Source organism: Zonotrichia albicollis, chromosome 6 (genome assembly GCF_047830755.1).
Source record: "Zonotrichia albicollis isolate bZonAlb1 chromosome 6, bZonAlb1.hap1, whole genome shotgun sequence".
Classification (NCBI taxonomy): Eukaryota; Metazoa; Chordata; class Aves; order Passeriformes; family Passerellidae; genus Zonotrichia; species Zonotrichia albicollis.
Window position 1 is genome coordinate 24711612 of NC_133824.1, and position 25875 is coordinate 24737486.

The following is a 25875-nucleotide window of genomic DNA, read 5'->3' on the forward strand; positions in this document are numbered from 1 at the left end:
TTCCCAAGAGATCATAGCTAGTATTTTCAGAATCTTGTTACAAAAGTTAATTAAAACATCTCCAGAACGTTTTCGTTTGCTGTAACACAAGTAAGATTAACACATTCACAATGTCTATGCTCAAGTTGAGAAAAAGCATTTAACAAGATATTACAAAATCTTACATTTGGGTATTAAATTGCCTATTTAAAGTTGTATAAAATTGACAACAAAACTTAAAAGTAAAACCAAGTAAGCAAAGATGTGAATAAATAGGAATATGCATAAAACTAAAACTGAGAATGGCTACTTTTTCTAAAGCACCCAGCAATACATATCAATAAATCTGTACTACACCAAGGAGCACTCAATACAGCACAAGTCATTTTATTGGAAAAAATTTTAGGCTTCTTGGTTTTTAGTCATTGAGAAGTGAGGAAAAATAGGTGGTTTTAAAAAAAATTTAGTGTCTGGAAATAGAAGTTGGAATTCCTTACTGAATGAAATACAAATTCTGTTCAATTTTTACTTTTTTTACATGTTTTTCTTATTAGTTATGCCAAATGAATTGTTTTTAAAATGTTATTTTCTACAATTGATTTGTAGTTACTACATTCAACTGTTCCAATACAATGGGATTTTAAAATCCCATATTTTTAGTTTTGCAGAAAGTGGAAGATTTTGTGAGACTATTATAGCAGATTTGGTCTTTTCTTACTTCTTTTTTCTGAAGTATTCACAAATGGGCGATGCCAGAAATGGGCTGAAATGTCACTTTACTTTGACTTAGCAGTCCTTATGTAACTTTCTAATTATGTTTGTAAGTTTAATATAAGTGTTTATGTAAATTTTGAATCTCTATGGCTGCTCAATTTAAATTATGTCTAACCCAAACTGATGAGATGAAGATCATTATGGTTTGAATAGGTATGGTTGTGTACTTGGTATGCCTAGAAATGGTGACCTGTTTATGTAATACACATTATAATTATCACATTTGTAATAAGCTAGAGTAAGTTCATGGACATTTTTCTCTGTAAGAATGCTGTCTCAGCATGATATGTAGAGCAATTTAATTGTGTAGTAATATTTAGAATGGAGTTTAATGTAGAGTGTAGTCACAGTTAGTTTTGAATACTCCTTTATCTGCTGGAGAAGCAGTACAGTGGAGACCAGTCCAAGAGGTTTGTGAAAAGCCCCGATGGCAACTTGCTGTCACAGGTAGTGGAGGATCCCACAAGGAAGGGTGTGCTGCTCGACCTTATGCTAACAAGAGAAGGCCTCTTGGGAGATGGGAAGGGGGAGGACAGTCTTGGCCATGGGACTGTGGAGTTCAGTATTGGGTGAGGCTGAAGCAGGGCAACAAGTAAGGCTGCAACCACAGATTTTAGGAGAGCTGACTTTAGTGCCTCTTCAGGGATCTTGCTGGGAGAATCCTGTGACTACAGGCTCTGCAGGAAAGAGGGGTCCAAGGAAGCCGGTTGATATTCGAGGATCACTTCTTCCAGGCTCAAGAATTATGCATCCCAATGGGCATGAAATTGGGTAAAGGGGGCAAAAGACCTGTGTGGATAAATAAGGAATGTAGTCCAGACATTTCTCAAGTGTAAGTGAGAAATACATAAGAGAGGGAAACAAGGTCAGGCCACTTGGAATGAATGCAGATAGGTTGTTAGAGTAAGCAAAAATGACAAAACAAAGACAAAGGCCCATCTGGAATTAAATCTGGCCAAGGATGTTGAGGACAAGAAGAAACATATAAGTAGCAACAGGAAAACTAAGTGTAATGTGGAGGATGCTGGTAACTGAATACAGAGCAGGCAGAGTTACCGAACGCCTTCTTTGCATTGGTCTTTACAAACAAGACCAACCCTCAGGAATCTCTCACCCAGGAGAGCAGAGTAAAGGAATGCTGGAAGGAAGACTCCTTTGGTCAAGAAAGATTGGGCTAGAGAGCATCTAGACAAAATTGAGTGTTGTAAAGTCCCAGCTCTCAGGCTGTCACAGCTCTCGGCTGTCCGGGGGATTCCATACCTTCTCTCTCTCTCTCTTTGGCTGCAGCGTTGTTCTTCCCTCTCTGCTGGGGCTCTTCTTCTATCTTCTCAGGGGCTCCTCTTGGGCTCTTGACCCACCCCTATTTATCTCAGTTACCCTCACGAGCTACAGCTGTTGCCCAACTAAGGACCCTGCAGCTGCAGCTCGTTTGGAGTAACTTAGACACACACTGATCTCACAATACAACATATATTCAGGCCCCCACATTTCCCCCTTTTCTTTTAACAATTATAATATACACACAGTCCCAGCTCTCAGGCTGTCCCTTCTATAGTCCCAGCTCTCTGGCTGCCATACACGTAAAGTCCCAGCTCTCAGGCTGATATTCCAAAGTCCCAGCTCTCAGGCTGTCACAGCTCTCGGCTGTCCGGGCGATTCCATACCTTCTCTCTCTCTCTGTTTGGCTGCAGCGTTGTTCTTCCCTCTCTGCTGGGGCTCTTCTTCTATCTTCTCAGGGGCTCCTCCTGGGCTCTCGACCCACCTCTATTTATCTCAGTTACCCTCACGAGCCACAGCTGTTGCCCAACTAAGGACCCTGCAGCTGCAGCTCGTTTGGAGTAACTTAGACACACACTGATCTCACAATACAACATATATTCAGGCCCCCACATTTCCCCCTTTTCTTTTAACAATTATAATATACACACAGTCCCAGCTCTCAGGCTGTCCCTTCTATAGTCCCAGCTCTCTGGCTGCCATACACGTAAAGTCCCAGCTCTCAGGCTGATATTCCAAAATCCCAGCTCTCAGGCTGTCACAGCTCTCGGCTGTCCGGGGGATTCCATACCTTCTCTCTCTCTCTCTTTGGCTGCACGTTCGTCTTCACACGGGGTCACCAATTGTTGTAAAGTCCCAGCTCTCAGGCTGTCACAGCTCTCGGCTGTCCGGGGGATTCCATACCTTCTCTCTCTCTCTCTTTGGCTGCAGCGTTGTTCTTCCCTCTCTGCTGGGGCTCTTCTTCTATCTTCTCAGGGGCTCCTCTTGGGCTCTTGACCCACCCCTATTTATCTCAGTTACCCTCACGAGCTACAGCTGTTGCCCAACTAAGGACCCTGCAGCTGCAGCTCGTTTGGAGTAACCCAAACACACACTGATCTCAAAATACAACATATATTCAGGCCCCCACATTTCCCCCCTTTTCTTTTAACAATTATACAATCACTATACACATACAGTTCCAGCTCTCAGGCTGCCACAGCTCTCGGCTGTCTTATCTTCTATCATAGTCCCAGCTCTCTGGCTGATATTCCAAAGTCCCAGCTCTCAGGCTGATACTCCAAAGTCCCAGCTCTCAGGCTGTCACAGCTCTCGGCTGTCCGGGCGATTCCATACCTTCTCTCTCTCTCTCTTTGGCTGCAGCGTTGTTCTTCCTTCTCTGCCGGGGCTCTTCTTCTATCTTCTCAGGGGCTCCTCTTGGGCTCTCGACCCACCCCTATTTATCTCAGTTACCCTCACGAGCCACAGCTGTTGCCCAACTAAGGACCCTGCAGCTGCAGCTCGTTTGGAGTAACTTAGACACACACTGATCTCACAATACAACATATATTCAGGCCCCCACATTTCCCCCTTTTCTTTTAACAATTATAATATACACACAGTCCCAGCTCTCAGGCTGTCCCTTCTATAGTCCCAGCTCTCTGGCTGCCATACACGTAAAGTCCCAGCTCTCAGGCTGATATTCCAAAGTCCCAGCTCTCAGGCTGTCACAGCTCTCGGCTGTCCGGGGGATTCCATACCTTCTCTCTCTCTCTCTTTGGCTGCACGTTCGTCTTCACACGGGGTCACCAATTGTTGTAAAGTCCCAGCTCTCGGCTGTCCGGGGGATTCCATACCTTCTCTCTCTCTCTCTTTGGCTGCAGCGTTGTTCTTCCCTCTCTGCTGGGGCTCTTCTTCTATCTTCTCAGGGGCTCCTCTTGGGCTCTCGACCCACCCCTATTTTATCTCAGTTACCCTCACGAGCTACAGCTGTTGCCCAACTAAGGACCCTGCAGCTGCAGCTCGTTTGGAGTAACTTAGACACACACTGATCTCACAATACAACATATATTCAGGCCCCCACAATTGAGGTCCACAAGTCTTGATGAGCTGTATCCACAAGTGCTGAGAGAGCTGGCAGATGAAATACCTAGGCTGCTTATGATCATCTTTGCAAAGTTGTATTGATTAGCAGTGGTTCCTAAGGATTGTAAGAAAGCAAATTTCACTCCAGTCTTCAGAAAGGCAAGAAAGAGGACACAGGGAATTGTTGGAGAGTCAGCCTCACATCAGTCCCTGGAAGATGATGTAGCACCTCATTCTGCAGGCCGTCTTTATCCACAAGGATGACAAATAGGTGATCAGAAGTATTCAGCGCGGATTCACTGCAGGTTCATGCTTGTCCAGCCTGACTGTCTTCTATGATGAAACAACTGTCGGGATAAATGAGGGAAGAGCAGTGGATGTTGTCTACCTTGACTTCAGCAAGTAGGGAGATAGAATATAAGAAAATAAAGATAGTGTAGAAAGTAATCCCTAAGGAGTTGCAGCTGGGCCAATTATCAAAATTAGGACCAGGCCTGACTTTAACAGGCCACAGCTATAACCAATAAGATGATGAGTGCTATAAAAGAGTGGGGTGGCTGATTGAGAAGGGAACTGGAGTCAGTTGGTTACTTTGTGAAGATGAAAGAGTCAGTGCTCTGAGGAAAAGCCTATGAGAAAACACTAAGAAGGTATGAAAATTTTGAGATAAGGAGACAACAGTATGGAACCCCTGCAATAAGATGACAACAAATTTTGACATTGCTCTCATGGTGTCCTCATAGGTGAACTCTGGAAGTGTGGACTGGACAAGTGGACAATGAGGTGGATTGAGAACTGGCCAAACAGCAGATCCCAGACTGTTGTGATCAATGAGTGGCACAGGGTCTTATTGTGAGCTTGTAACTAGTGGTGTTCCCCAAGATTCACTTTTGTGAATTCTTTACCTGAATTCATTGATTGCTTGGATGAAGGGCAGATGCATCCTCAGCAAGTCCACTGACGACACAAAGCTGTGAGGAGTGACTGATACCCCAGAGGGCTGTGCAGGTGATCAAGCACTGGAACACGTTGCCCAGACAGGTTGTGAAGTCTCCCTCACTGGAGATATTCAAGAACTGTCAGGACACAATCCTGTGCCATGTGCTTTGGGATGACCTTGCTTGAGCAGCGAAATTGGTCCACCGGCGACAAATGTGCTGCGTAATCTGGAGTAAAATTGGAAATAAGGCTCCCAACGTTTTAGGCTAAAGTAATGGCCACTGTTACGTTTACCTGGTGGCAGAATCTTTTTTAAACTTTACCACCAGATGGCAATCTAGCATAAAAGTTTGATCATTGGTGAATGAGGTTTTGAGTCTCTGGTTTGAGATACTGTTCTTTCCTCATTTTTGCTTTAAGTAGTGCTGAATTTGCTTAGCCACTCAATGAGGCCTTACAAGCAACATTGATAATGTGCTATGAATTCTGAAACATTACATAGTATACTTTACACTTTCATATAAAAATGACATCAGAGGTTTACTTAGTTTTTAAAATTTGAGGAAATGTTTGACCAAGATGTTACATTTTCCACATGAAAATTAAATGCAATTCCTCCAGATTAAATTAAAAAGAAGCCCCCTTCACCCCCAATCCCTGCCAAAAAAACCCCAACCCAAAATACTCCAAGTAACAAGACAAAATGACAACAAAAGTACCCTGGATAGTCACAGATAGTTTTCTCTTTGGCACATGAAATGTTCACCTGTTAAACATGCCTAACATTAGTGAACTGAACAAGGAGCTGACTGCTGAAGATAGTCAGCATAAGGAATTTGAATACTTTAGTGACGTTTTTGTAAAGAAAACAATTTTTTTACTATTAATGGCATTTTAAAACCTGTATTTGTGTTTTTTTTTTTTTTTTTTTTTGTACTTGAGGCACATAAAGAATGCAGAGATATGACAGTCTTTTAAGAAGCACCTAACTTTTACCACTACAGCCTGTAATTATCAGTGGAAAATTTAATTTTGATTCCTCACTCAACTGACTTTTTGGTAACTGATATTACCTTTACTTTTTAAAATGTCAATGTGTATGTATTACCATTACAGGTTTTGCAGATATCTTCTACTTGATATTTGAGTCGTTTTTGATTGGGTGTATTAACTCAATCTTCATAAAGGTAAAATACACACACCAAAAGTTGTTTACAGATTGTTCAGATAATCGTTCATTACAGAGTGATTTTTTAAATTTTGTTTTGTAATACCCATCTTGCTATTTTATTGTCAGGCTACTGCTATTATTAGAATTCTATCCTACAATCAAGGACCAGTGAAGAGTCAGCCTGAATCCCACAGTGAAAGAGGTGAGTTTATGTTGTAGGATAACCAGGCTGCATGTTTTTAATGAAAACCGAAAGGAAGTTTTTCTTACATTTGGTTTGTGGACATGTCCTTCTGATAGCTTTAAAGTAGTATGAGCTCTTTCCAGAGTGTGTTTAGGAGGAAAAGTGCTAAATTGCAGATTGAGGATTGGTTGGGATGAATAGAGTATCATAAAACACACAAGTGGTCACAATTCAGATTGTTGGACCTGTGTAGCTTTCCAGGTGTACTTTCAACCTGTAAAGTGGAATGCTGCACTTTACAGTCATATCCTGTAAAGCAGAGTGACTGTGTATATAAACATACATAGATATACACACACATCTACACATAGATATATATACATATACACCCTGTGTGCAATATGTGGTCATTACAGCCAAATCCCAGTCTTGCAGCAATGGGGAAGTCCTAGACAGAAAATGTTTGAGAAAATGTGGATCTCATTATGCTGTAGTAGGTGAATAATTTTCTTCTTAAACATATAGCACAAAAAAAATATCTAGGGAGCAAAAGTGCTATGCAATGGTTTTGCATTACAGTTGGCAATTTTAAAAAGAGGAAATCTAAGAAAAATATTTTGTTTATAATGGCAGGATATTGTTTCCCAAAACAATGCATGGGATTCTTTGTAAAGATAAGTATCAAACCATAGAGGAACTTACAAACAAAAACCCAAACCTACTGATTTGACATGAATCAGAATTTTCCCAATATTTCATTCTTCATATGCTTTGTCTGTCGTTTAAAGAAATTCAAAGAAATATCCTAGCATGTTGATGTCTGCTTAAATGTAAAATATTTGGTACCCTATCTGCCTTATAAGGAATTGCAGACATATACATTCATAGCTATGTATATTAACTGATACAAGTATATTATTTTGCTCTAAAATGTTTTCATTTCATAGGAAGCATTTTAATGGAATACTCCAACATATGAGGAAAACAGTAGAAAAGTTATATATTTTCTCCTTTTTCATTTGATTCAGGTGGATTAATCTCAGCTTTGCATGTTCAGAACTTATTATCTGGAAATCTTCTTACATGACTGAAATAAATTTGGCCAGCACATGTACTTAACGATATTTATTTCTATTTGTGATGAAAATTTAGCACTTGTGCTTATTTTCCCAAGTTTTTGGTTATTTCTTGCTAATAATCTTCCAAAGTAAAATAGTATGCTTGAAAGGTTGTTTAATTTAAGATGATACAGAAAAAGTGTCCTTACATGTGTATTGCACTTTGCCATGCCATATCAAATCCATTGTGTATAGAATGGAATTATAGAATGGTTTGGGTTGGTAAGGTCCTTAAAAATCATCTAGTTTCAAAACCCTTCACTTACTCTGGTCAAGGAAACCCTCTGCTAGAATGTAAATTAGGAAATAATATAAATGTGTGGGTAAGCATATGTCATAGTAGGCCTCACTAGCTACTCCTTTTAGTAAAATCACTGAGTGGCATGCTTTTTTTTGGGGCAAATTTTCCCCACTTCTCAGATTTTTTGAGGTATTTTTCTGGAATATCAGTATTCCATAAGGAAGACCTGTTATGGTATGTTCTTTTTATTGATGAGGATTGAGATAAAGTGTTGATCCAGATATGGCTGGAGTTAAAATAAACACCATAGAAAAGCCCCAGACACAAAAATGGATGTTCAAATGCCAGCCATATCAGTTTTCTGGCACCTCAGAGAAACATTTTTCTGCCACATTGCCTTTGCCTTGCACAGCAACCAACAAAAACTGCGGGCTGGGGAAAAGGAAGTGGATGGACTGGCGGGAAGAGCCAGTATGACTATACCCACTAAAGGCTTCTGACCTGAAATTGCCTGTTGCTGAGTAATGTGTTTGGCATTATTTTTTGGACGGATTTTCTCAGGGTAATAAGACAGAGTGAAATAAAACATTTTTCAAAGAATTCTGCCTGTCAAGGAGAGAAAATCTTGGGCATCTCATTTTCTGGCTTGTGACTATGGTTATTTTAATTAGTGCAAAATGAGAATAGTATTTATTTGGGGGGTGGAAGGGCAGTGTGCATTGGGCTCCACATCCAGAGGACAGTTGTCCATAAATTATTAGCTTGTGGGCACAGAGTATGCAGTTTCAGTTTTCAGTGTGCTACACTCATCCTTTTGACCCCAGGAAAGCTATTGTTTCCTTATTGTACCTATGTTTTCCTTTGTATACCATAAATATGTTCTTATTGAGAAAAAGACAGTATACCTATGGTAGTCTGTGAGAGAATATGTCTAGTTAAATAGGGACTGCACAAAGTTTGGGTAATTCTTCTCAGGGGCTGAATATAGTGGTAAGTTGTGGTTGCAATCTTATCACAAGATTCAAGATCCTCGGCAGTTTCTTCTGTTTCCTTGTCATTTTTTTTCCTCCCTTCACTTAATTAAATTTTGTTCTAGTGTTGATCTATTTTCTTCCCTTCATTATTTGCTCTTATTCAAGTGATAAATAGCAATTTTCATTAATTACAAATTTCTTCATTGTTGAGCTAGAATTTAAAGTTATTTTAAGTTTTATTTTGACATAAATGTGTTCTGTGGATTCTGAAGTAAATATGCATCATCTTCTATAAATACTCAGGTGTAGTTCTAAAAAGATACAGACAAAGCCCTTGATGTCCCTAGGATAGAGTATAAATACCATGTAAAGGGATAGCACAAATAACTACACATAGTTGGTTCAGATCATAAAGTCATCTTGGAAATCAGATTTGCAGCTGCTTATGCAGAGAAGCAAGAAATGGAAATTATTGTAAGCAAGCTGAAAATACCTGCTGTCAAAATCCACTTGTCCTGTGATCATCAGGATTACATCCTTCTGCTGCATAATCAGTAGGTTCAAAATTGCTGAATTTGATACATTTCAGTGCAAAATTTGCTATCCTGATCTGTGAAAATGGAAGCTCAAGCTCTGCTTTTATTAACACTTCAGCATTTCTGTTGTTCTGCCCAGACAGTATCTGGAGGGAAAAAAATCAACACCTAGTGATGCACATAACGCTTCCTGCAATACCTTAACAGTAGGGGGTTTTGCCTCCAGGGTAGAGAGAAAAGGGAGAGAATTGCTTGCTGTGAGCTGGAAAAGCAGCAGCGCAGTTGGCTCTGGCAGTGAGGGGGTTGACTGACAGTCTGCAGTGCAGTGGAGTTAGCTGAGCTCCCTATATGGCTGTGGATTAGCTATATGCTAATACTGATAGGAGAGGAGCAGCACAGAGCGCAGTGAGCTGACGGTGGAGGCGATCAGCCTCAGCAGAGCTGACTCCTCAAGAGCCATGGCTGAAGGGGGTGAAGGAGGGGAAGATGAAATACAGTTCCTTCGAACTGTAAGTATCTGCTTTTTATAGGTCATGTAGTACATGATTTTGTGTCACACGTCTATTTCTTTTCTGTTGTATTAAAAATAAAGTGTTATTTCTGTGCTGGGCTTTGCCAAATGGCAGAATTGATTTAGTCAGTGGATAAAATAAAGCAAGAATAAGAGCTCTAATAGCATCATGCAGTCTCAGTGTGTTCTTCCCTGAATCTGCTCAATAGCCAGTTTGGTATAAGGAGACCTATTTCCGCTGTAATCCCCTGTGTTTGAAGCGTCCCCGTCAACTTTGTACTTGGGTTTCTAAATGTAGCATGCCAAATATGTGACCTCTGAAACTTCTGTCTGGGTTAGATTTCACTGACATTAACAGAAGCTTTGCAAATAGGAGTGCCTTAAAATGATGAATAAACCAAGCAAGCCCCTGATGACCTCTTCTGATAAACATGCACAAGAAGCACACTTGTGTGTAGGGAATACCAACAGATGTTGAAGTCAGGGCTCTGCAAATATTTGGGGTCTTTTCTCTACTTAAAAGAAGCTTATCTTTAAAGGACATAAGCATTTCTTTGGGAACGGGTGTTAATTAGTGAAATACCCTCCACTTGGTGCAATTTTCTATAAAGAGCCCTCACACCATTCTTTCCTAAAGCTTTACACAAATCTAGTATGACAACTAATTTAGACTTTTAAGCAAGTAGTGTACATGCATTAATTTTTGGGAAGAGGATAACATCCTTTTCATGTCTCACCTTGTGTCTCCTTATATTTACCTTGCATGACTAAGAGTGTGTTGTTGTGTAACTAGCGTGGAAAAACTGCTTTTAGCTGTGTGTATTGCCTTCCCTTTCCATGCTATCTTTACTTTGCATTTATCACAAATAATGTTCTAGAAACAAGCTCCTCTAGAGCTGATTCAACTGAAAGGATAAGTCACTAAAATAAAACATTGCTAAGTTCCCAATGTAAGAAATTACAAGATTGATTTTTGAGAAGCTGGGGTAAATTATTTATGGGAAATAAAGGTTGGAGTGAGGTGATGGCTGCTGCTGTAAGTTGTCTAGGTGTGATGAAGTGTCATTAGTACTTTTAAGCCTCAGAGAATTTCATGGGGAGGGGGGGCAGGAGGGGATGGATAATGACAATGAAAAATCTTTTCCAACACCCTTCCACTACACTTTTTAAAGGTACATATTTTAGCAGATTACTCCAGCCTTTAATCTGAGACTGGAGTGTTAAATGTGTATCCTTCATCCTCTCACTTTCTAGGATGCTGCCTTAACAGAACAGCCATCCTCAGGGATGGAGTGAGAAGCTTTGCCCTTTCATAGGTGTAGCCTGTGTGTGCTATATGAGATGGCAATTTCTGCTGCTGTGATACATTCCATGCTAGAGTAACTCTCTTGCACTTCTTCCAATGGTTAAAACCGAGTTCTCAATAGCGGTGTGGGCCAAAACTGGAAATAGCAAAAGGGACACTATGCAGAAATGTTCCTTCCACATAGTGCAAGGAAATCTTCTACAGGGGAGAGAATGAACTAGATTTTTCTTTTGGAAGTTCTAGCTACTTCTTGCTCTAAAAATCATATCAGCTACTGCTGTCTCCTCTACATTATGAATCTTCCTTCATTGAGGGCAAGGGCTGTATTGTTTGTTTGTTAGTATACTGAGAAAGGAAACATTTATTAGATACGGAGTGCTACAGTGAGATACACCTTCAGTACTGATTTCTTACAGCTTTTATTTCTGCATAAGCAGTGTTTGTGTTTACAAACATATAGTACAGCAGTCCTTAAGAAGTCTTGCAGTGAAATTGTTAATCAATTAGAATCTTCTCTGAATCAAAATATTTTCTAGGTTTTTGGATTGCTACTGAATGTTTCCAAGGCTTATGCAGCTGAATTTTCCTTTGAAAATGTTGATATCCGTATTTTTATTTTTGACTGTTTAGACAGAAGTTATCTAGGATATTTTGGGGTCTTGGGCATAGCTCTTTCTTGTTTAGGTATAAAATAAGATTATATGTCTTTTGATTTAAAGTTATCATATAGCATTTTTTTGAGAAAGAAACAGAACCAACTCTTAAAAATCTGCTTAAATTATTTTTTGCTATTTTAAAGAGAAATGCCCTTTTGTCCTCAATTTTTTATTGGTTATGACTTTTTTTGTCTTCCAGATCTAAGTCATTGTTTAGTTTTGTGTCTCACTTTTATGTTCTTTCCTCATATAAAAGGTCAAGAAGCCTGTTAATGCATGATGATGAAATCTGTATTTGTTTCTATGGAGCAGTAACTTGTGGTCACATTTATAAGATTTGATGGAAAGCTTTTTACTGTCATTTTCTGTTCCAAAACATTCCTTATACTTGATTAGTTTGGCAGCAATGGGAATGAGAAACACCTAAAGAACAAATTCCGAGAGGATAACAACATTGTCATTGTTCTAGAAGACGTATGTCTTCAGTACTCATTTCAAATATGTCCCAATGCTTGTGTAAAGCCTTTACACACAATGACAGCATTTCAAGGAGGGTATTCTTTATACAGTGTATTTTCTGTTCTGAATTTTTCCCTGACTTGTAAGTTCAGTATGAACATAAATAAATATATAAGCACACATTTTTTTTCTTACAGTGCTACTCTGTTGTTGTGTCTTTGTTATGAACTTTTTGTGTTTTATTTCTTGTAATGATGCTTAGAATTGTTTATCTATTTTTCTTGCTGGTGGTTTCCTTCTGGTTTTTGTTCTGGATATTCAGTGTGTCACGTATGGAAGGGAGAAGCAAAGCACTTGTTGCATGTGTGTAACAAGCAGTACTGCTGTGGTTTAGTTTCCCTTTTGTTTAGATGATTTTCCCATATTGTTTATTTGTTACCCCCTCCTAAGGTGTGAATACGCAAGAAATCAATGTAGCTGACATTACGCAGCATTAGGTGAGAATACATATGGTTACCTGTGCTATTTTGAGATAACATACTGAGGGATATAGAAGGAGACTTGTTTCCCTTAATGTGAACAAGTGAGTGTAAGCAATTCTCATTTGAGCCTTTCCTATCTGCTGGGAATTTACTGGTATGATGAGTTGAAACCATTCTCTCCTCTCCAGAAATTATTCACAAGTTCCTGCTGCTGCTGAATCACTCAATTATGAGGTGGTCTCTGTCTTGGAGCAAAGAGCTTTTGCCTTCCTCCATTAGAAATACCTAAATAGTAACTTGCTAACAGTAACTGAGCACATGGTTGAGGATGGAGGTGAAGTCCCACCCCTGCCAAAGCACTTTAAATGTAATGAAGCATATCAAAATTTTTTGCCATCTTAGAGTGCTAAATACGGTGGTAACGCCAGTTGAAAGGTCTATTGCTTTGCTATTTTTCCTGAAATTTTTACTATTAATGGAAAGAGTTCCTCCTTATTTTAATAGAGGTACCTTTTTTTTGTTGGCTTTTTGTTGTTGTTGGGTTTTTGGGTTTTATTTTTTTTTAATGGTTTATTAGTCAACGAAATTTTGCCTCATTTTCTGTAAATCTAAATACTTTTTGTGCTGATGTGTCTGGGCATAAGTGCATATACACCTTTGTGCCTGTGTGTGTGATTCTTTCCCCAGCCATTCATTTCTGTGAGTGACAAAGGCCTTACCAATTGGTTCTTCTTTAACTTATGCTCTTTTAACAGCTTCTCTCAAAGACTTAACTTTAAGTGTTCTTATAAACCTCTCTAATCTCGATCTAAAAATTTACAGACAGGAGTGGGAAATTGTTTTCTTCCATTGACTGACTGCCATTATCTATTATGCTTAAATAGCAAAATACTGTTGTTACAGACACCCAGAAAAGAATATTTGAATTTTTTTTCAAGATCTAGTTCATGTATGTAAATTTACACAATGAGTTTACAGATCTTTTTAGGATCATTTGTGTATTGAGTTACTGCTCAGAATCAAGAGGATTGAGCAGCTCATACACAAATTTATTTGTGGATACACATTCCTGTCTATACTTCTTACAAATGAGGTCTTCTACTGTTCAGATGTTACGAGATGGGAAGTAATCTGTTTTACAATATGAACTGTCCAGATATAATGTAAATTAGATTTTCTTTTTCCCCCTAATCATTTACTGTTGCCAAATATAAATATAAGAAGTGATTAAATGATGATACTTCTTAAAAACTATTCTAAGAGTTGTACTACACCATTTCAGTTTATCAGGGATCAGTGTGGCGTAAAACTAGTTCTTTTTAGATGCTTTTAATATGTGTTGGTTCATCAAATCTGTGTTCCTGGTGGTGTAACTCTAGTGACATAACGAAGAACCTATGAAGTGGAGATATGAAAATATTTTTTCCTTAATAGTCCAACTTTGTATCTAATAGTTATGTTACTAACTACATGCTGATGTTCTGTAGCACAGATCTCTGAGCCTTGATCCAGTAAAGTACAGAGATCTCCTATAAAGTACTTACCAGACCAATACTTGTAAACAAATGTATCAGACAAATGTCCAAATACCAAACAATAATGGAAGATATTTCTAGGGAGAAGTCTTTATCAGTGCTAAATTAAAAAGTGGGAAAATCTGGAAACTGATCACAGTGGACTATGCATGAATTTACGGAAAACTATAGAAAGGAAAGGAAATGCCTTGAGATAAAATTAGTGGAATCTTCCTGATGCCCTTTTTAAGGGCGCTGGAACAAATTCCATGTGCTTTTTGAACAGCTGTGTGTATTGCACTATATTGTTTTCAAATTAACTAGAACATTTTGTCTATTGTCACTGAAATGACAACTGCAACTCATGACACAGAAATTCATTAGTCAATTCCTTTCAAAAAAAGAGTAAAAATAATGAATATTTTTATATAAAGCTTGAATTATTTCTGAGAGCTGGTGTGTATTAGGAGTTAAGTTATTTTTGAGTTAAATATTTCTATATCTGTTTATCTATTAATCTTTGTGTGTTAAATCTCCCCCTTTTGATCCTATTGCTGGAGTTGCAGTTGTGTAGCAGTCCATACTTCTAAGGCTTTTAAGTAGTACATCAAAAATCATGTGACAAAACAAAATCTGCACCATGTTTCTTCCTCTCTTTAAAAAGAGTCTTTCAAATATACTTGTTTTTTGCTTCTTAAACTTCAGGCTATCATCAGTACAACTATGCACAATCACTGTTATTTTCCTTCATTTTCTACCATGGAAATCATACTTAGTGTTGTAAATTTATCCTGAGTTGTGTTGCTAACAACTTGTAGTGTCCTTCTCTGTAAATAATGTTGCTCAGTTTATTTTCACTCATTCAGCTGCCACTTTTACTTCCTGCATGTGTTCTCAACTTTATGAATATTTTTGTCAACTTTGTCACTATAGGCAAAACTACTCATGGTCATTCTTTGCTTAAGACTCTTTCCCTGCTGAAAGTAGGATCATATTAAGGACAGATTTAGAATATGACAAAATTTCCAGTGCATCATGTGCTGTGGTATGTGCTTATTTTTTATAAAGTAAAGAGTAGTTCTTGTGCTGTTAATTGTAACCTCCTTTCAAGCCACAATTTTAAGCAAATGGTCTGCCACAGTATAATGACAGCAGTCATTGCTTCAGACTGTAGTGCGTGTTTTAACCTCCAAACCAATTGGAGTAATTACTTGATATCTATAACAAACTTTCAATTAATTTGTAATAATTTCTCTTTTGGAATTAAATAAATTTAAATGTGTATTTTAGGCCCCTGTGATTAATCAGAGGTGAAGGTGGATTTCTTAGTGTCAGATTGAAGGTAGCTGAGGTACAAATACCCTTCCAAAAAGTCCTGACATTGATCCTGAGATGGTACATTGTTTGGTTTCCTTGAGACATTTCTTATGTTTTATTTAGCATGGATCCATGGAATAGACAGTAATCCTACTTTTTTCCTGCAAGAATGTAGATCAGTACAATTCAGAGATGCACTGTAAAACAATATACAATCATAATATGTTTATGTGTGGTATATGTGAGATATATTGGTATGTGTGGTATATGTGATATATATTGGTATATGTGGTATATATGATATATATTGTATATCATATCAATACAATATATGGAATTATATGTAAAAAGTTGCACTTAAACAACTTACTTCATCTTAGACCAGTCTACATCACTTAAAATCAAAGTGACAATATAATGCATGAACTCAACATCATGCTTTTCTACTGCTTTTTTTCTTCAGCACAATTTTTAAAAGTGATTTTTTAAAAAGAAATCAGTGCATATACTGCAATGTTACGAATACAGTGTATTGTTAGAAAATACTTGAGATTGAATGTATTAATGGTATTCATGATCCTCTTCTAGGATAGATCTAACTAACTCCTTGTTAGTTTCCTTTCCTTTTTTTCCCCTCCAGTTTTATTTCTGGGGGCATTTGATGTTGATGGAGTTCTACAGAAATAACAACAAATTTGTTATAGTAAAGCAAAACTCTTCAAACTTGCCTTAGAATGTTAGTGACAGAAAAGGCTTTTGACAGGATTTGTGACCATGCAATAATCCTAAATTGATACCCAAGCATATATTTCCCTATTTCTTCATAGCCACACTGGTGGTTGTTGTAAGGATTTGTCTTCTGCTCATGGTCTGCTTTTTGGTGTCTAAATGGGAATGAACATCTTCAGTAATAAATAGTGAATTTGTTAGTGATGTTATGCATTTTTATAGAATACAGCAAGAAGGTTTTCTGCTCTCCAGTCCCTTGCCGTACTAACTGGGTATGATTCATATTGAAATCCAGCAGGGAATATTGCCTCTTCTCAGTTCCCATGGCAGTGCTGTGACCACACAGCCAAATGCTGCTGGGTGCATTAGCTACACATTCCAAAAATTAAAACAGAGTTGCAGGCATGGAGGAGATGAAAAATAAAATTGACATGCAGTTATTTTGAAGATATTGAATTCAATAAAAAGATACTAGCTAAAAGTTCTTTGTCTCTTGACTTCATACACAAAATACACATTTTCCCAAATGACATAACGCTGCAGACACATAATAAGCACAGATATCTAAAGGCATTAAAATTATAGCCTCAATTAAAAAACAATTGTTTACATAAATACACTTTAAAAGATTCAGAAAGAAAACATGAGGTATAATGTATGCCTCAATGACTATTTTGGTTTATTTTCTCAATATAGAAATTTTAAATTTATATTCTGTCTTTAATGTCATGACAACATCAGCAGACCATTCCTTCTGTCTATGACTTAGTAGGATGTAGTGGTTTTGGTGCTGGAAGATCTAAAATTGTGTACCAGATATCATTTAAGAGAATGTAAGTTCTAATTTCAGCAGATATTTTCTACCCAAATACTTGATGTGCTTGTCTAGCTTTTGGAAATTGGTTTTCTGAAAATTACAGTGATGTTCTGAAGTGCAAATGGCAAATATGTGACACCTCAGGGTGGGTCTAAAGTAGTTCAAGGTTGGGATATGCATTGGAATTACAAAAGCCTATAGGGAAATTGAGATCTGCTCGATCTGCTTTTGGTGGTGTCTCGATGTGAGGTACCCAGAGCTGTTGATTGTCGGTCACTGCACACCTGCTGTCAGTCAGGCTCAGTCTCACAGACAGGGCCCAGCTGTGAATAGAAGCTGCTGACCTGTCTGCAACCGCCCTTTCCAGGTTCCCTCTTTTGGCACATCTCATCCATGGGCAGGAGTGTCAGCTACAGTCAGCAGAAGTAACAGTAGAGACATCAGCAACGTAAGGTGAAAGATTCAGTAGTAACATCAAGTTTGTTCTTTCCACTGGGCTTTTATCCAAAAAAGCAAGTGCTAGTTCCTCAGTGAGCTGAGTAGTCAGCACACGCCTGAGCTGTTTTTAGTCCACAGCAAACATCTCTGTCAGTCTTGAGTATTCCAGCTACTTCAGCACTCTACCATGTTCTCTGATACCTTGTGCCAGAAAACCAACTTCCCTTGACACAATTGCAACGATTTGAAATCTCTTCAATAACAAAGTATTACAGAAGATTGAAGCTTAAATAAAACATTTTAAAATTACTTGTAAAAAAATAGAATTTCAACTTGCAAATTGAAAAACCTTTTTAACAGAGGATGTGTAATTAATTTATAGCACTGGAAGTTTAGCATGCTTTTGAACTACATCAGCAATACCATGTACAAATGGGAGTACAGGATCATCAAACTTAGAATATATACCAGTGCTAAAGTCCCAGATGATTCACTAGAACGCCCAAGGGCAAATGACTCCCATTTCCCAAGACTCCATCTGATGTTCATTGACTTCACTGCCTCATCTTTTCTGTACATGGAAAATTCTCAGAAGACTTATACACCTGATACATATTAAAGATACTTAATGTCAGTAGCTTGTATAATTTGGAAGTTGATGAAGAATATATAGAAATATTGATACAGTAAGTTAACATTTTGACCAAAAGAAAATTACCCCAGTGCTCAGTATTAAGCTGCAATTTACCAGCCTGTCTTCTCAAGTGCATATCCATTTCTGTTGCACTTTTCAAGAGATCAAAATCAATAGACATTTTAGTTTCTATGTGGCCAAAGCTGGGAAAAGTAGAGTTTAGAATTTGGAAGACCTCAGTCTGATCATGTATAATATGCTTGCATTTGTAGCTACAAGGTAACTTTTTTGTGAAAAACAATCATGGGACAAAAGATTCTTTTCTGCATTCATATTGACCATTCTAGGACTAAATACTAATAGGGTTTTAAAATATCTGTTTTTCTGATTTGTCTGTGGAAAGTTAATGATGATTGTGTGGCAAATCTTCATTAAAATCTTTGCGTTTGCCCTTTATTTTATGAACTAATTTGATATAGTAGATTTAATAGAGTGAGGGTTTTTTAAATGCATAAAAAAATATTAACATCTTTAATTTGCAGACACTAAACCTTTTCTCTAAAAGTCATTACTTACTTGCTTTCCTAGTAAAGTTTTGCAGATCTGTGGGAAATCTTCGTTTATTTTAATTATTTTGTTACCATGTATGGAAATAGTTCCAGGTAATCTGGCATAGGTGAAGTTACAAATGGCTGAGGGTGAATAGCACTTTTGATGGCTAAATAACTCATGTGTCAACTGGAAGGGTAGATTTAAAAAAAATAAATTGTTTGGTTGTTTTTTAATTTTTTTGTTCCACAATATAACAAAAAATTTCTAGCTCAAAGCTTACAAAAAATGCAAGAACTTTCTCTGTGTACTATATTGGATCCTAGGTGACTCTCTTAGGCAAGGTCAAACTGGCCCCATCTTTAATGCATCTCTATTGTGTGAGTGAATAAAAGAGCCGAGTGCTTGAATACCCAGTAGTACCTCAATAATAACTCTGCAAGCAACTCTTGATTATAAAGGATAGGTATTCTCACTGGATCACTTGTCATTGATTCTTATTTCAAAAGTTTCAATAAAGCCTTGTTAAATCTATAAATTTTAGTAACATTTCTGCTGTTAAAACTCTTTAAAGTAGTTCTGTCAGTCTACACCTCTTCCTTCAGTCACTGTGAATGCCAATTATCCATATTTGCCCTAAGTTTTTGGTTTTATTCAAGATTTATTTACTGTGTTTATTTTAGTTTTGCTCAAGATATCCCTAAATTTTTTAAAATTTCTTCCATGAAATGGAATGAGGTAAAATTTTGGCTCTTGTAATGGTACAAAATATGTCCCCCTGTGCTATTAAGTGACATTGCATCTCATATTGTGCCAAGTACTGTAAGTTTATTGTACATACATAGTAAAACCAACATACATATTATTGTACATACATAGTAAAACCAACTATAACAGAATCTACAAAAAACCCCAAACTTCAATGAGAGTAGTATGTTAATATAAATTTTTGCATTACAATAGAAGGAAAAGTCAGCAACTACTATGACTCTCTTTCAAGACTAGTGATTTTCCAGTAGTGATTTTAAGCTGCACTGCAAAGACAAGCTTACTGGACAAAGTTTCACAGAAGGGAATACGACAGTGTTATTTGATAGTACATGGGATTATAGCCTTCACCAGTGAAGTGAATGTTTCCCATTTTTGCTTCAGTTTCATGTGTGAAATAGTAAAAGCTTAGCATATCAAAGCTGGCGTGGAGAAGATTACCTTTGCTTTAATCACACAAATCCGCCTAAGCTTCAGAATTCTTTAATTTATACATTTTGCATCTGATCTGCTTTATGCAAGAAATGAATGATTCTGTGTGGTATGCTTGCATCAAGGTGAAAGCTAAGAGAAATTAAATCAGTAATCAGCTAGCCCTAAATAAATGGTAAGGTCCAAAAAAAACACGCTATGATATATGCCATATGTTGCAAATATTTTTTATACAGCCAGATTGTTCTTCCAGTAGAGAAGACACACTGATTGCTAAGCTAGATAGTAAAGAGTTTCCCCAAAGAGTGAAAAAAAAGGACATCACCTGCATTTAAAATATATTGATATGAATATAACAAAATATATTGATAATGTTAAAAAAAATCTTTATTAAGGAAGATAACTTTATCACAAGGGAAAATGCTTCTCTTACTGAGGCTTTTGTCCATTTTTTAATTTGAAAAGCCAACATTTGATGACTAATTGTGAATGGCCTAGCTAGCCTAACTGCAGATAAGTTACTAATGACCTTTTACTGCTAACCAGAGTAGAGTTGTTATTTTTTGTCATAGTTGATATTTGGTTGTCACAAGCAATAAGCTGTAATAGTGTATCCACAGGTGCCTTGCTATTGAAAAAACACCAACTTTGAGAGAAGCTGAACAAGGACATAAAGATTTTTGTGATTTATTTGAAATTCAGGAAGCTTGGTGGTATGTGGAAGATTCTAGATTCATTCAGAACATGTAAATTGAACTTCATGGCAGAAGTTTATTTTTGTTCGAAAGACACATTTTTTTTCTACCAGGGATCTTCCTAGGCCAGCTTCTCTCAAGGTTGACCTTAGGCTTAAATAACATCACTGACGACATAAGGGCCTGTTTATGAAGCTGAACTTGCTAATTAGAGTGGTAATATGACCTTTCTTTCCTTTGCCAATATGAAGACCATTTAGAATCATAAATCATAACATTCTAAAGGGTGAAATGTGTTCACCATGATGTAAAAAATGGAGGGGAAGGGGGAGCAGAAGTCTGCAAGGAAAAAAAAGATGAAGAAGGGTGATATTCTGCTACAGACAGTCCATCACATCCATAGAATATTTTTAGTGCTATTTAGAAAATTAATCATATTATTACACAGTTCTATCATGTGTTCATGCAACTTAACTGTATCCTGATTACTCCTTTTAACTTTTCACATATCTCTTTTCTTTGTTTTTATAAAATAAACAGACAGAGAGCCAATGATAACATGGGAGTTGATGAAAGATTATCCTGACCTCAGGCTGCTTCCATGCAACATCAGTTAACAATACCCAGTCTCTTTACTCTGTGCATCCCTTAAATCTCCAGCACTACTGCTGTAAGGAAACACCCTATCAGCTAGCTGTGTAATGCAGTTATATCAGAACACCAGAACCAGATACCAGCCTCTGTGTACTCTGTTTTCTCTTTCTGTCATTTCTTAAGCTAGGTGTTTTCAGAGCAACAGTAAGAACTGCTTTCTGTTGTTACAAGTCACAGAGCTATTCCTCTTAAATGCAACTGCAGAGGATGGAGGTAAAGACACAGCTGTTATTTCTGGAAACTAGGAATAGGATATTAGGAAGGAGTTCTTCACAGAAGGGTGTTTAGTCATGGGAATGGGCTGCCCAGGGAGGTGGTGGAGTCACCGTCCCTGGAGGTGCTTAAGGAAAGATTGTATGTGGCCCTCGGTGCCAGGGACTACTTGACAGGGTGGTGTTTGGTCATAGACTGGACTCAATGACCTCAACCTAGTTAATTCTGTGATCCTTTAATATTGGATAAACATGGCAAAAGTTGTGAGCTTTTAGCAGTGTGGATTTAGCTCCCATCTGACCATGTCACCATGCAAGTGCAGTTTTCTTTTATTGAGATAGCATCCCAAAAATAATTTATACCTCCTTTTGTTCTAGCAGAAATTGAAGTAGTTGGGATTCTTCGTGCACATGACCATTGTTTGGGTTTTTAAGGCTGATGGTTTTATTATAGGATAATCGCATGTTGATTTGTCAGCATTTGAGGAGTGAGGTGGGGATATACAAGGTGAAGAGTTACAATACTTGCAGAAATGTTGTCTTAGACAATGCCGGGCAATATGCATCTGTCCTAAAATAAAGGTCTGCAGCAATGGCAACACCTGCTTCTTCCCAAGTATTTCTTCTCCTGTTACAATATTCTACATGCATATTCACTCTGGTTACTTTCTGTCTAGTACATGCATAGTTTTCAGGGCTCTAGTGATTATTAGCTGTGCTTGAATCATTGGCTGCAGGTCTTGTTTTCAGCTATTTACAAGTTAGTGTAATGTTCATAGTGTAGCACTTGATAAAATGTTATAGCTATGTGTAAGAGGCAGTTGTTGGTAGTTCTATGTGATGAGAGTGCACTGTTGCTAAATAGTAATTGGAAAGTAAATGATCTAAATGTGAGAGCCTGTGGATGCAGAAAGGGAGATCTACTGCATCTGTGGTTCAATTAAAAAAAAAAAAAGTGGAAATTTAATTTCTATGCCTTTTTAATTAAGATTTGACTCAGCATTAAAGAAATAGAACAACCACTCCTCATGTTGCAATGAAAAGTAGTAATTTCAGTCCAGTTATCTAATGATGGTCAAATTTGAAAGAATTATCTTAAACCATCTCAAGTGAGCCATGATTAAAACCCCTGTTTTAGCCTAATTAATGTGCTTTGAAGTACTCTCATGTTAATGTTTGCAGGTGTTATTCAAACTGTGGTTTTAATCTAAGTAAGCAAAATAGTACCTTTGATATACCACAAATGTACAGACTTTCTGGGCAAGAAACTCTTTGTTTTGATTTTTTTAAAAAATAGTTTTGATTTTTATTCTGCTGCACCCAGATAAAGGCTAGGATCTACTTGAGTACAAATGCAGAAAAACCATGCATTCCCTGATACAAAGTGGATGTGTGAATAGACAGGCTGTAGATGAGTGTACAAGGAGTGGTCAGCATGAGCAGAAGTCATCACACATTTTAAATACCACACTGCAAAATGAAGGTATTAAATAATAGTAAATGAAACCACAAGAGCAAACAAACAAATAAATACTAAAACCAATCAGAAAAGGCCAGTGGCTTACCTCTGGAGGGAATTACCATCTGTGGGAGATCATAGATGATTCCCCAACGAAAATCTAAAACAAACCCCTAACCTGAATATTCTGTGGATGGAAATTTGTGATTAGTACCACAAACAACAGAAATGGAATTTGCTTCATTGAAGAGATGGGATCTAAAGTAAGTGTTGCAAAATGTGGAATATCTCCTTAAGAAAGGATGTTCTTTGATTTTTAGTTTTTTTTAATGCTTTCAAGCCTAATCAACAAGAAGGGAGATTCAATCCGTGAAACAGAGAGCAGCTAACAAGCAAGCTCCAAGTGATGTCCATGAGTTAGAAACACAAATTACTTGTAGGTACAATTGCCTTGTTAAGGTGCAGAGCTGGACACGCTTCAGCAGTCTCAGACCTAGCAGGAGGTTAACAAGGCTTGGGAAATGGGATGGCCACTGAAAGTGGACACAAAGAGTGCAGAATTTATAGTCCACCTGGCAGAGCTCCCAAGATGGAGAAGAAACTAATAAACCCAACCCAGCAACTGTGCTGAAATGGCTCCAACTGCCTAAAAGGCAATTCCAGCAGGGGGAGATTGTGACCACTGGAACAAGAAACACACCAACTCAAAAAAAGAGAAAACCTGAGCATGAGGAGTAATCAGCATGGGAATTCATTAACCAACATCAGATAGAAGACTAATAAATAAGATAACTATTCAACTTGTAGCCAAAGAACACTAATTCCTTGGTTTGCTAAAATGTACAAACAGTAATAATTTTTAATAGTTGCGCTGCTGAATTTGTGGAATACCTCCAGAAACCCAGGCTTGCACAGCTCTGAAATAAGTAATCAGTGTCACTCTCAACTGTGTAAATATTGGCTTGTTGCATCTGGAGAATGAATCTGATTTTTGAGGACAACAGAAGGATGAGTTGTAAAAGATGTGGTTGGGATGGGATAAGAAGGAAAAGCCTAAGGTACAATTATCCCACAGAAGTGGATTTTTTCTTTGACAAGAAGGGTAGCAATATTATAGTGAGAAAAAAAGGGAGATCGGGGTATGGAGTTGACTGGGGAGACAAAGAATTTTTATATTCAGTCATATTAGTAGTGAAAATTCCCAAGGAGACATTGACACACCACTTCATATCCATTTCCTCTTTAGCTCTACCTGAGGGTGTAAAAAACAGTGAGAACAACTGTCCTGCTGTCTCTTGTTGTTTAATGTCATAAGAGATATCACAGAGTTATAACAAATTGCAGGCTTTTTATTAATTTTTGTATGCATGACTTGTCAAAATTGTGGGTATTACCAGGAGTTTTGTTGCTCTTAATGGAAAATTACAAATAGTTTGTATTTTTCTTCTTCAGCTTCAAAGTGGAATCTACATTTAGTAATAAGCAAATATGGAATGAATACAACAAACAATAAAGATACTTTTCTGATAATGCTGAAATTTTTCTGTCATTACTCCTCAAAGACCATCTTCACAGGCTCTTCAGACTTTTTAAGTCACTGAGGCTTTCCAGTCTTTTTGTTCACCTTATGTTTATCACATAGTATCCATCTGAATTATCTTTTCTCAGATTAGTCTTGCATTTGCTTTCAATTAGTGTGGAAATATTTATTTATGCATCACAAGAACAGAAGACTGAGAAGAACTTCTTGAGTCATTGAATTCATTTTGACCTGAAATTCAGTTTTAGAACTAATTATTTCTGTTCTCCTGTTGCTTTTATCAAGGTACCAGTCCACTAATGTAGCAATCTTCCTCCATTTTTTCAGCTTAAATATTTTTATGTATTTATAGATTTTTTTATATATCTCAACTGTAATTTATCAACATATTTATATAAGAAAAATTCTATTCCCTCTCCAGTTTGTCTTTTCTGGATTAAGTAAACTGAGTTTATTTAGCTTGCTCTCATGTGACTGGATATTTGGTTTCCTTAAAATTTTATTGTCCCTTGTTCATACTCCTGCTATCTCACTCTCCTTTAAAAACTGGTGACAACCACTTGGACAGTGATATGCTAAATTCCTCTTTTTTGGCCAGGACTTGCTCACCTTTCATAGCAAGGCCATACTGAAATATATCAGAGAATATAAATTCAACCTAGACATCAATCTATAAAAAGAAGACAGACTATGTATCTAAACCTTTTCTGAAGGCTGTAAAATCTCTGACTATGTTAGGAAATTAAATAGCCACAGTTAATTCTCTAGCCTTGAGACAAAGTAGAGGTATACAGCCTACATGCATACAGCTAAACAAATTCCCCAGGATATTAACTGTACCGACTATTGGAAATAGTCCCTGGCTGGCCAAGGTATTTCTGGCAAGATTCTTGTAGGTACAGGGCAGTTTATTTCCTAGATTCATGCTGTGTTCTCCTGTCAGTGCAATCTCTCTGTACTGTCTAAGAGAAACTGGTGAAATGTCAGGTGCTCAGATAGTCACAAGTCTTTATTTACATTGGCATCAGTCAGAGAGGACTGCAGTACTGCTTGTAGTGCTCTTAAGAGTGTTTTTTCAAATATCACATTTTAGTTTGGAAAGAAATTTAATTTTAATTCAGAAAGAATTAGTTCCAGAAATATGCTTTCTCCTTATAGCACCATTGGAAAGAACCACAGAATCATCAAGGTTGGAAAAGACCCTTAAAATTGAGTCCAGATGTTAAGCTAGAAAAGCTGTGTTTATCACTAAACCATGTTCCACCTATGAACCTTTTAAATACATCCAGGTGTGGTGTCAGAGTCACCACTTCCATGGGCAGCATGTTTCAATGCTTGACAAATATTTCAGTAAAGAAATTCTTCTGGATATCCAATCTAAACCTGTATTGGTGCATGTTGGGGCCACTTCCTCTTGCCCTGTTGCCTGCTGCTTGGGAGAGGAT

The 25875-nt window shown here is 37.4% G+C and overlaps 1 protein-coding gene across 7 annotated transcripts in view; it reads left to right on the top strand.

Moving 5' to 3' along the window:
- The first annotated feature begins 9487 nt into the window (after positions 1-9487).
- The window catches only part of RYR3 (ryanodine receptor 3), a 193985-nt gene continuing 177597 nt past the window's right edge, over positions 9488-25875 (top strand). For all 7 annotated transcript variants that reach the window (XM_014266442.3, XM_074542790.1, XM_074542789.1 and 4 more), the window contains exon 1: positions 9488-9767. In XM_014266442.3, the coding sequence (XP_014121917.2) occupies positions 9717-9767 (51 nt within the window). In that variant the 5' untranslated portion in view covers positions 9488-9716. The remainder of the gene's footprint in view (positions 9768-25875) is intronic.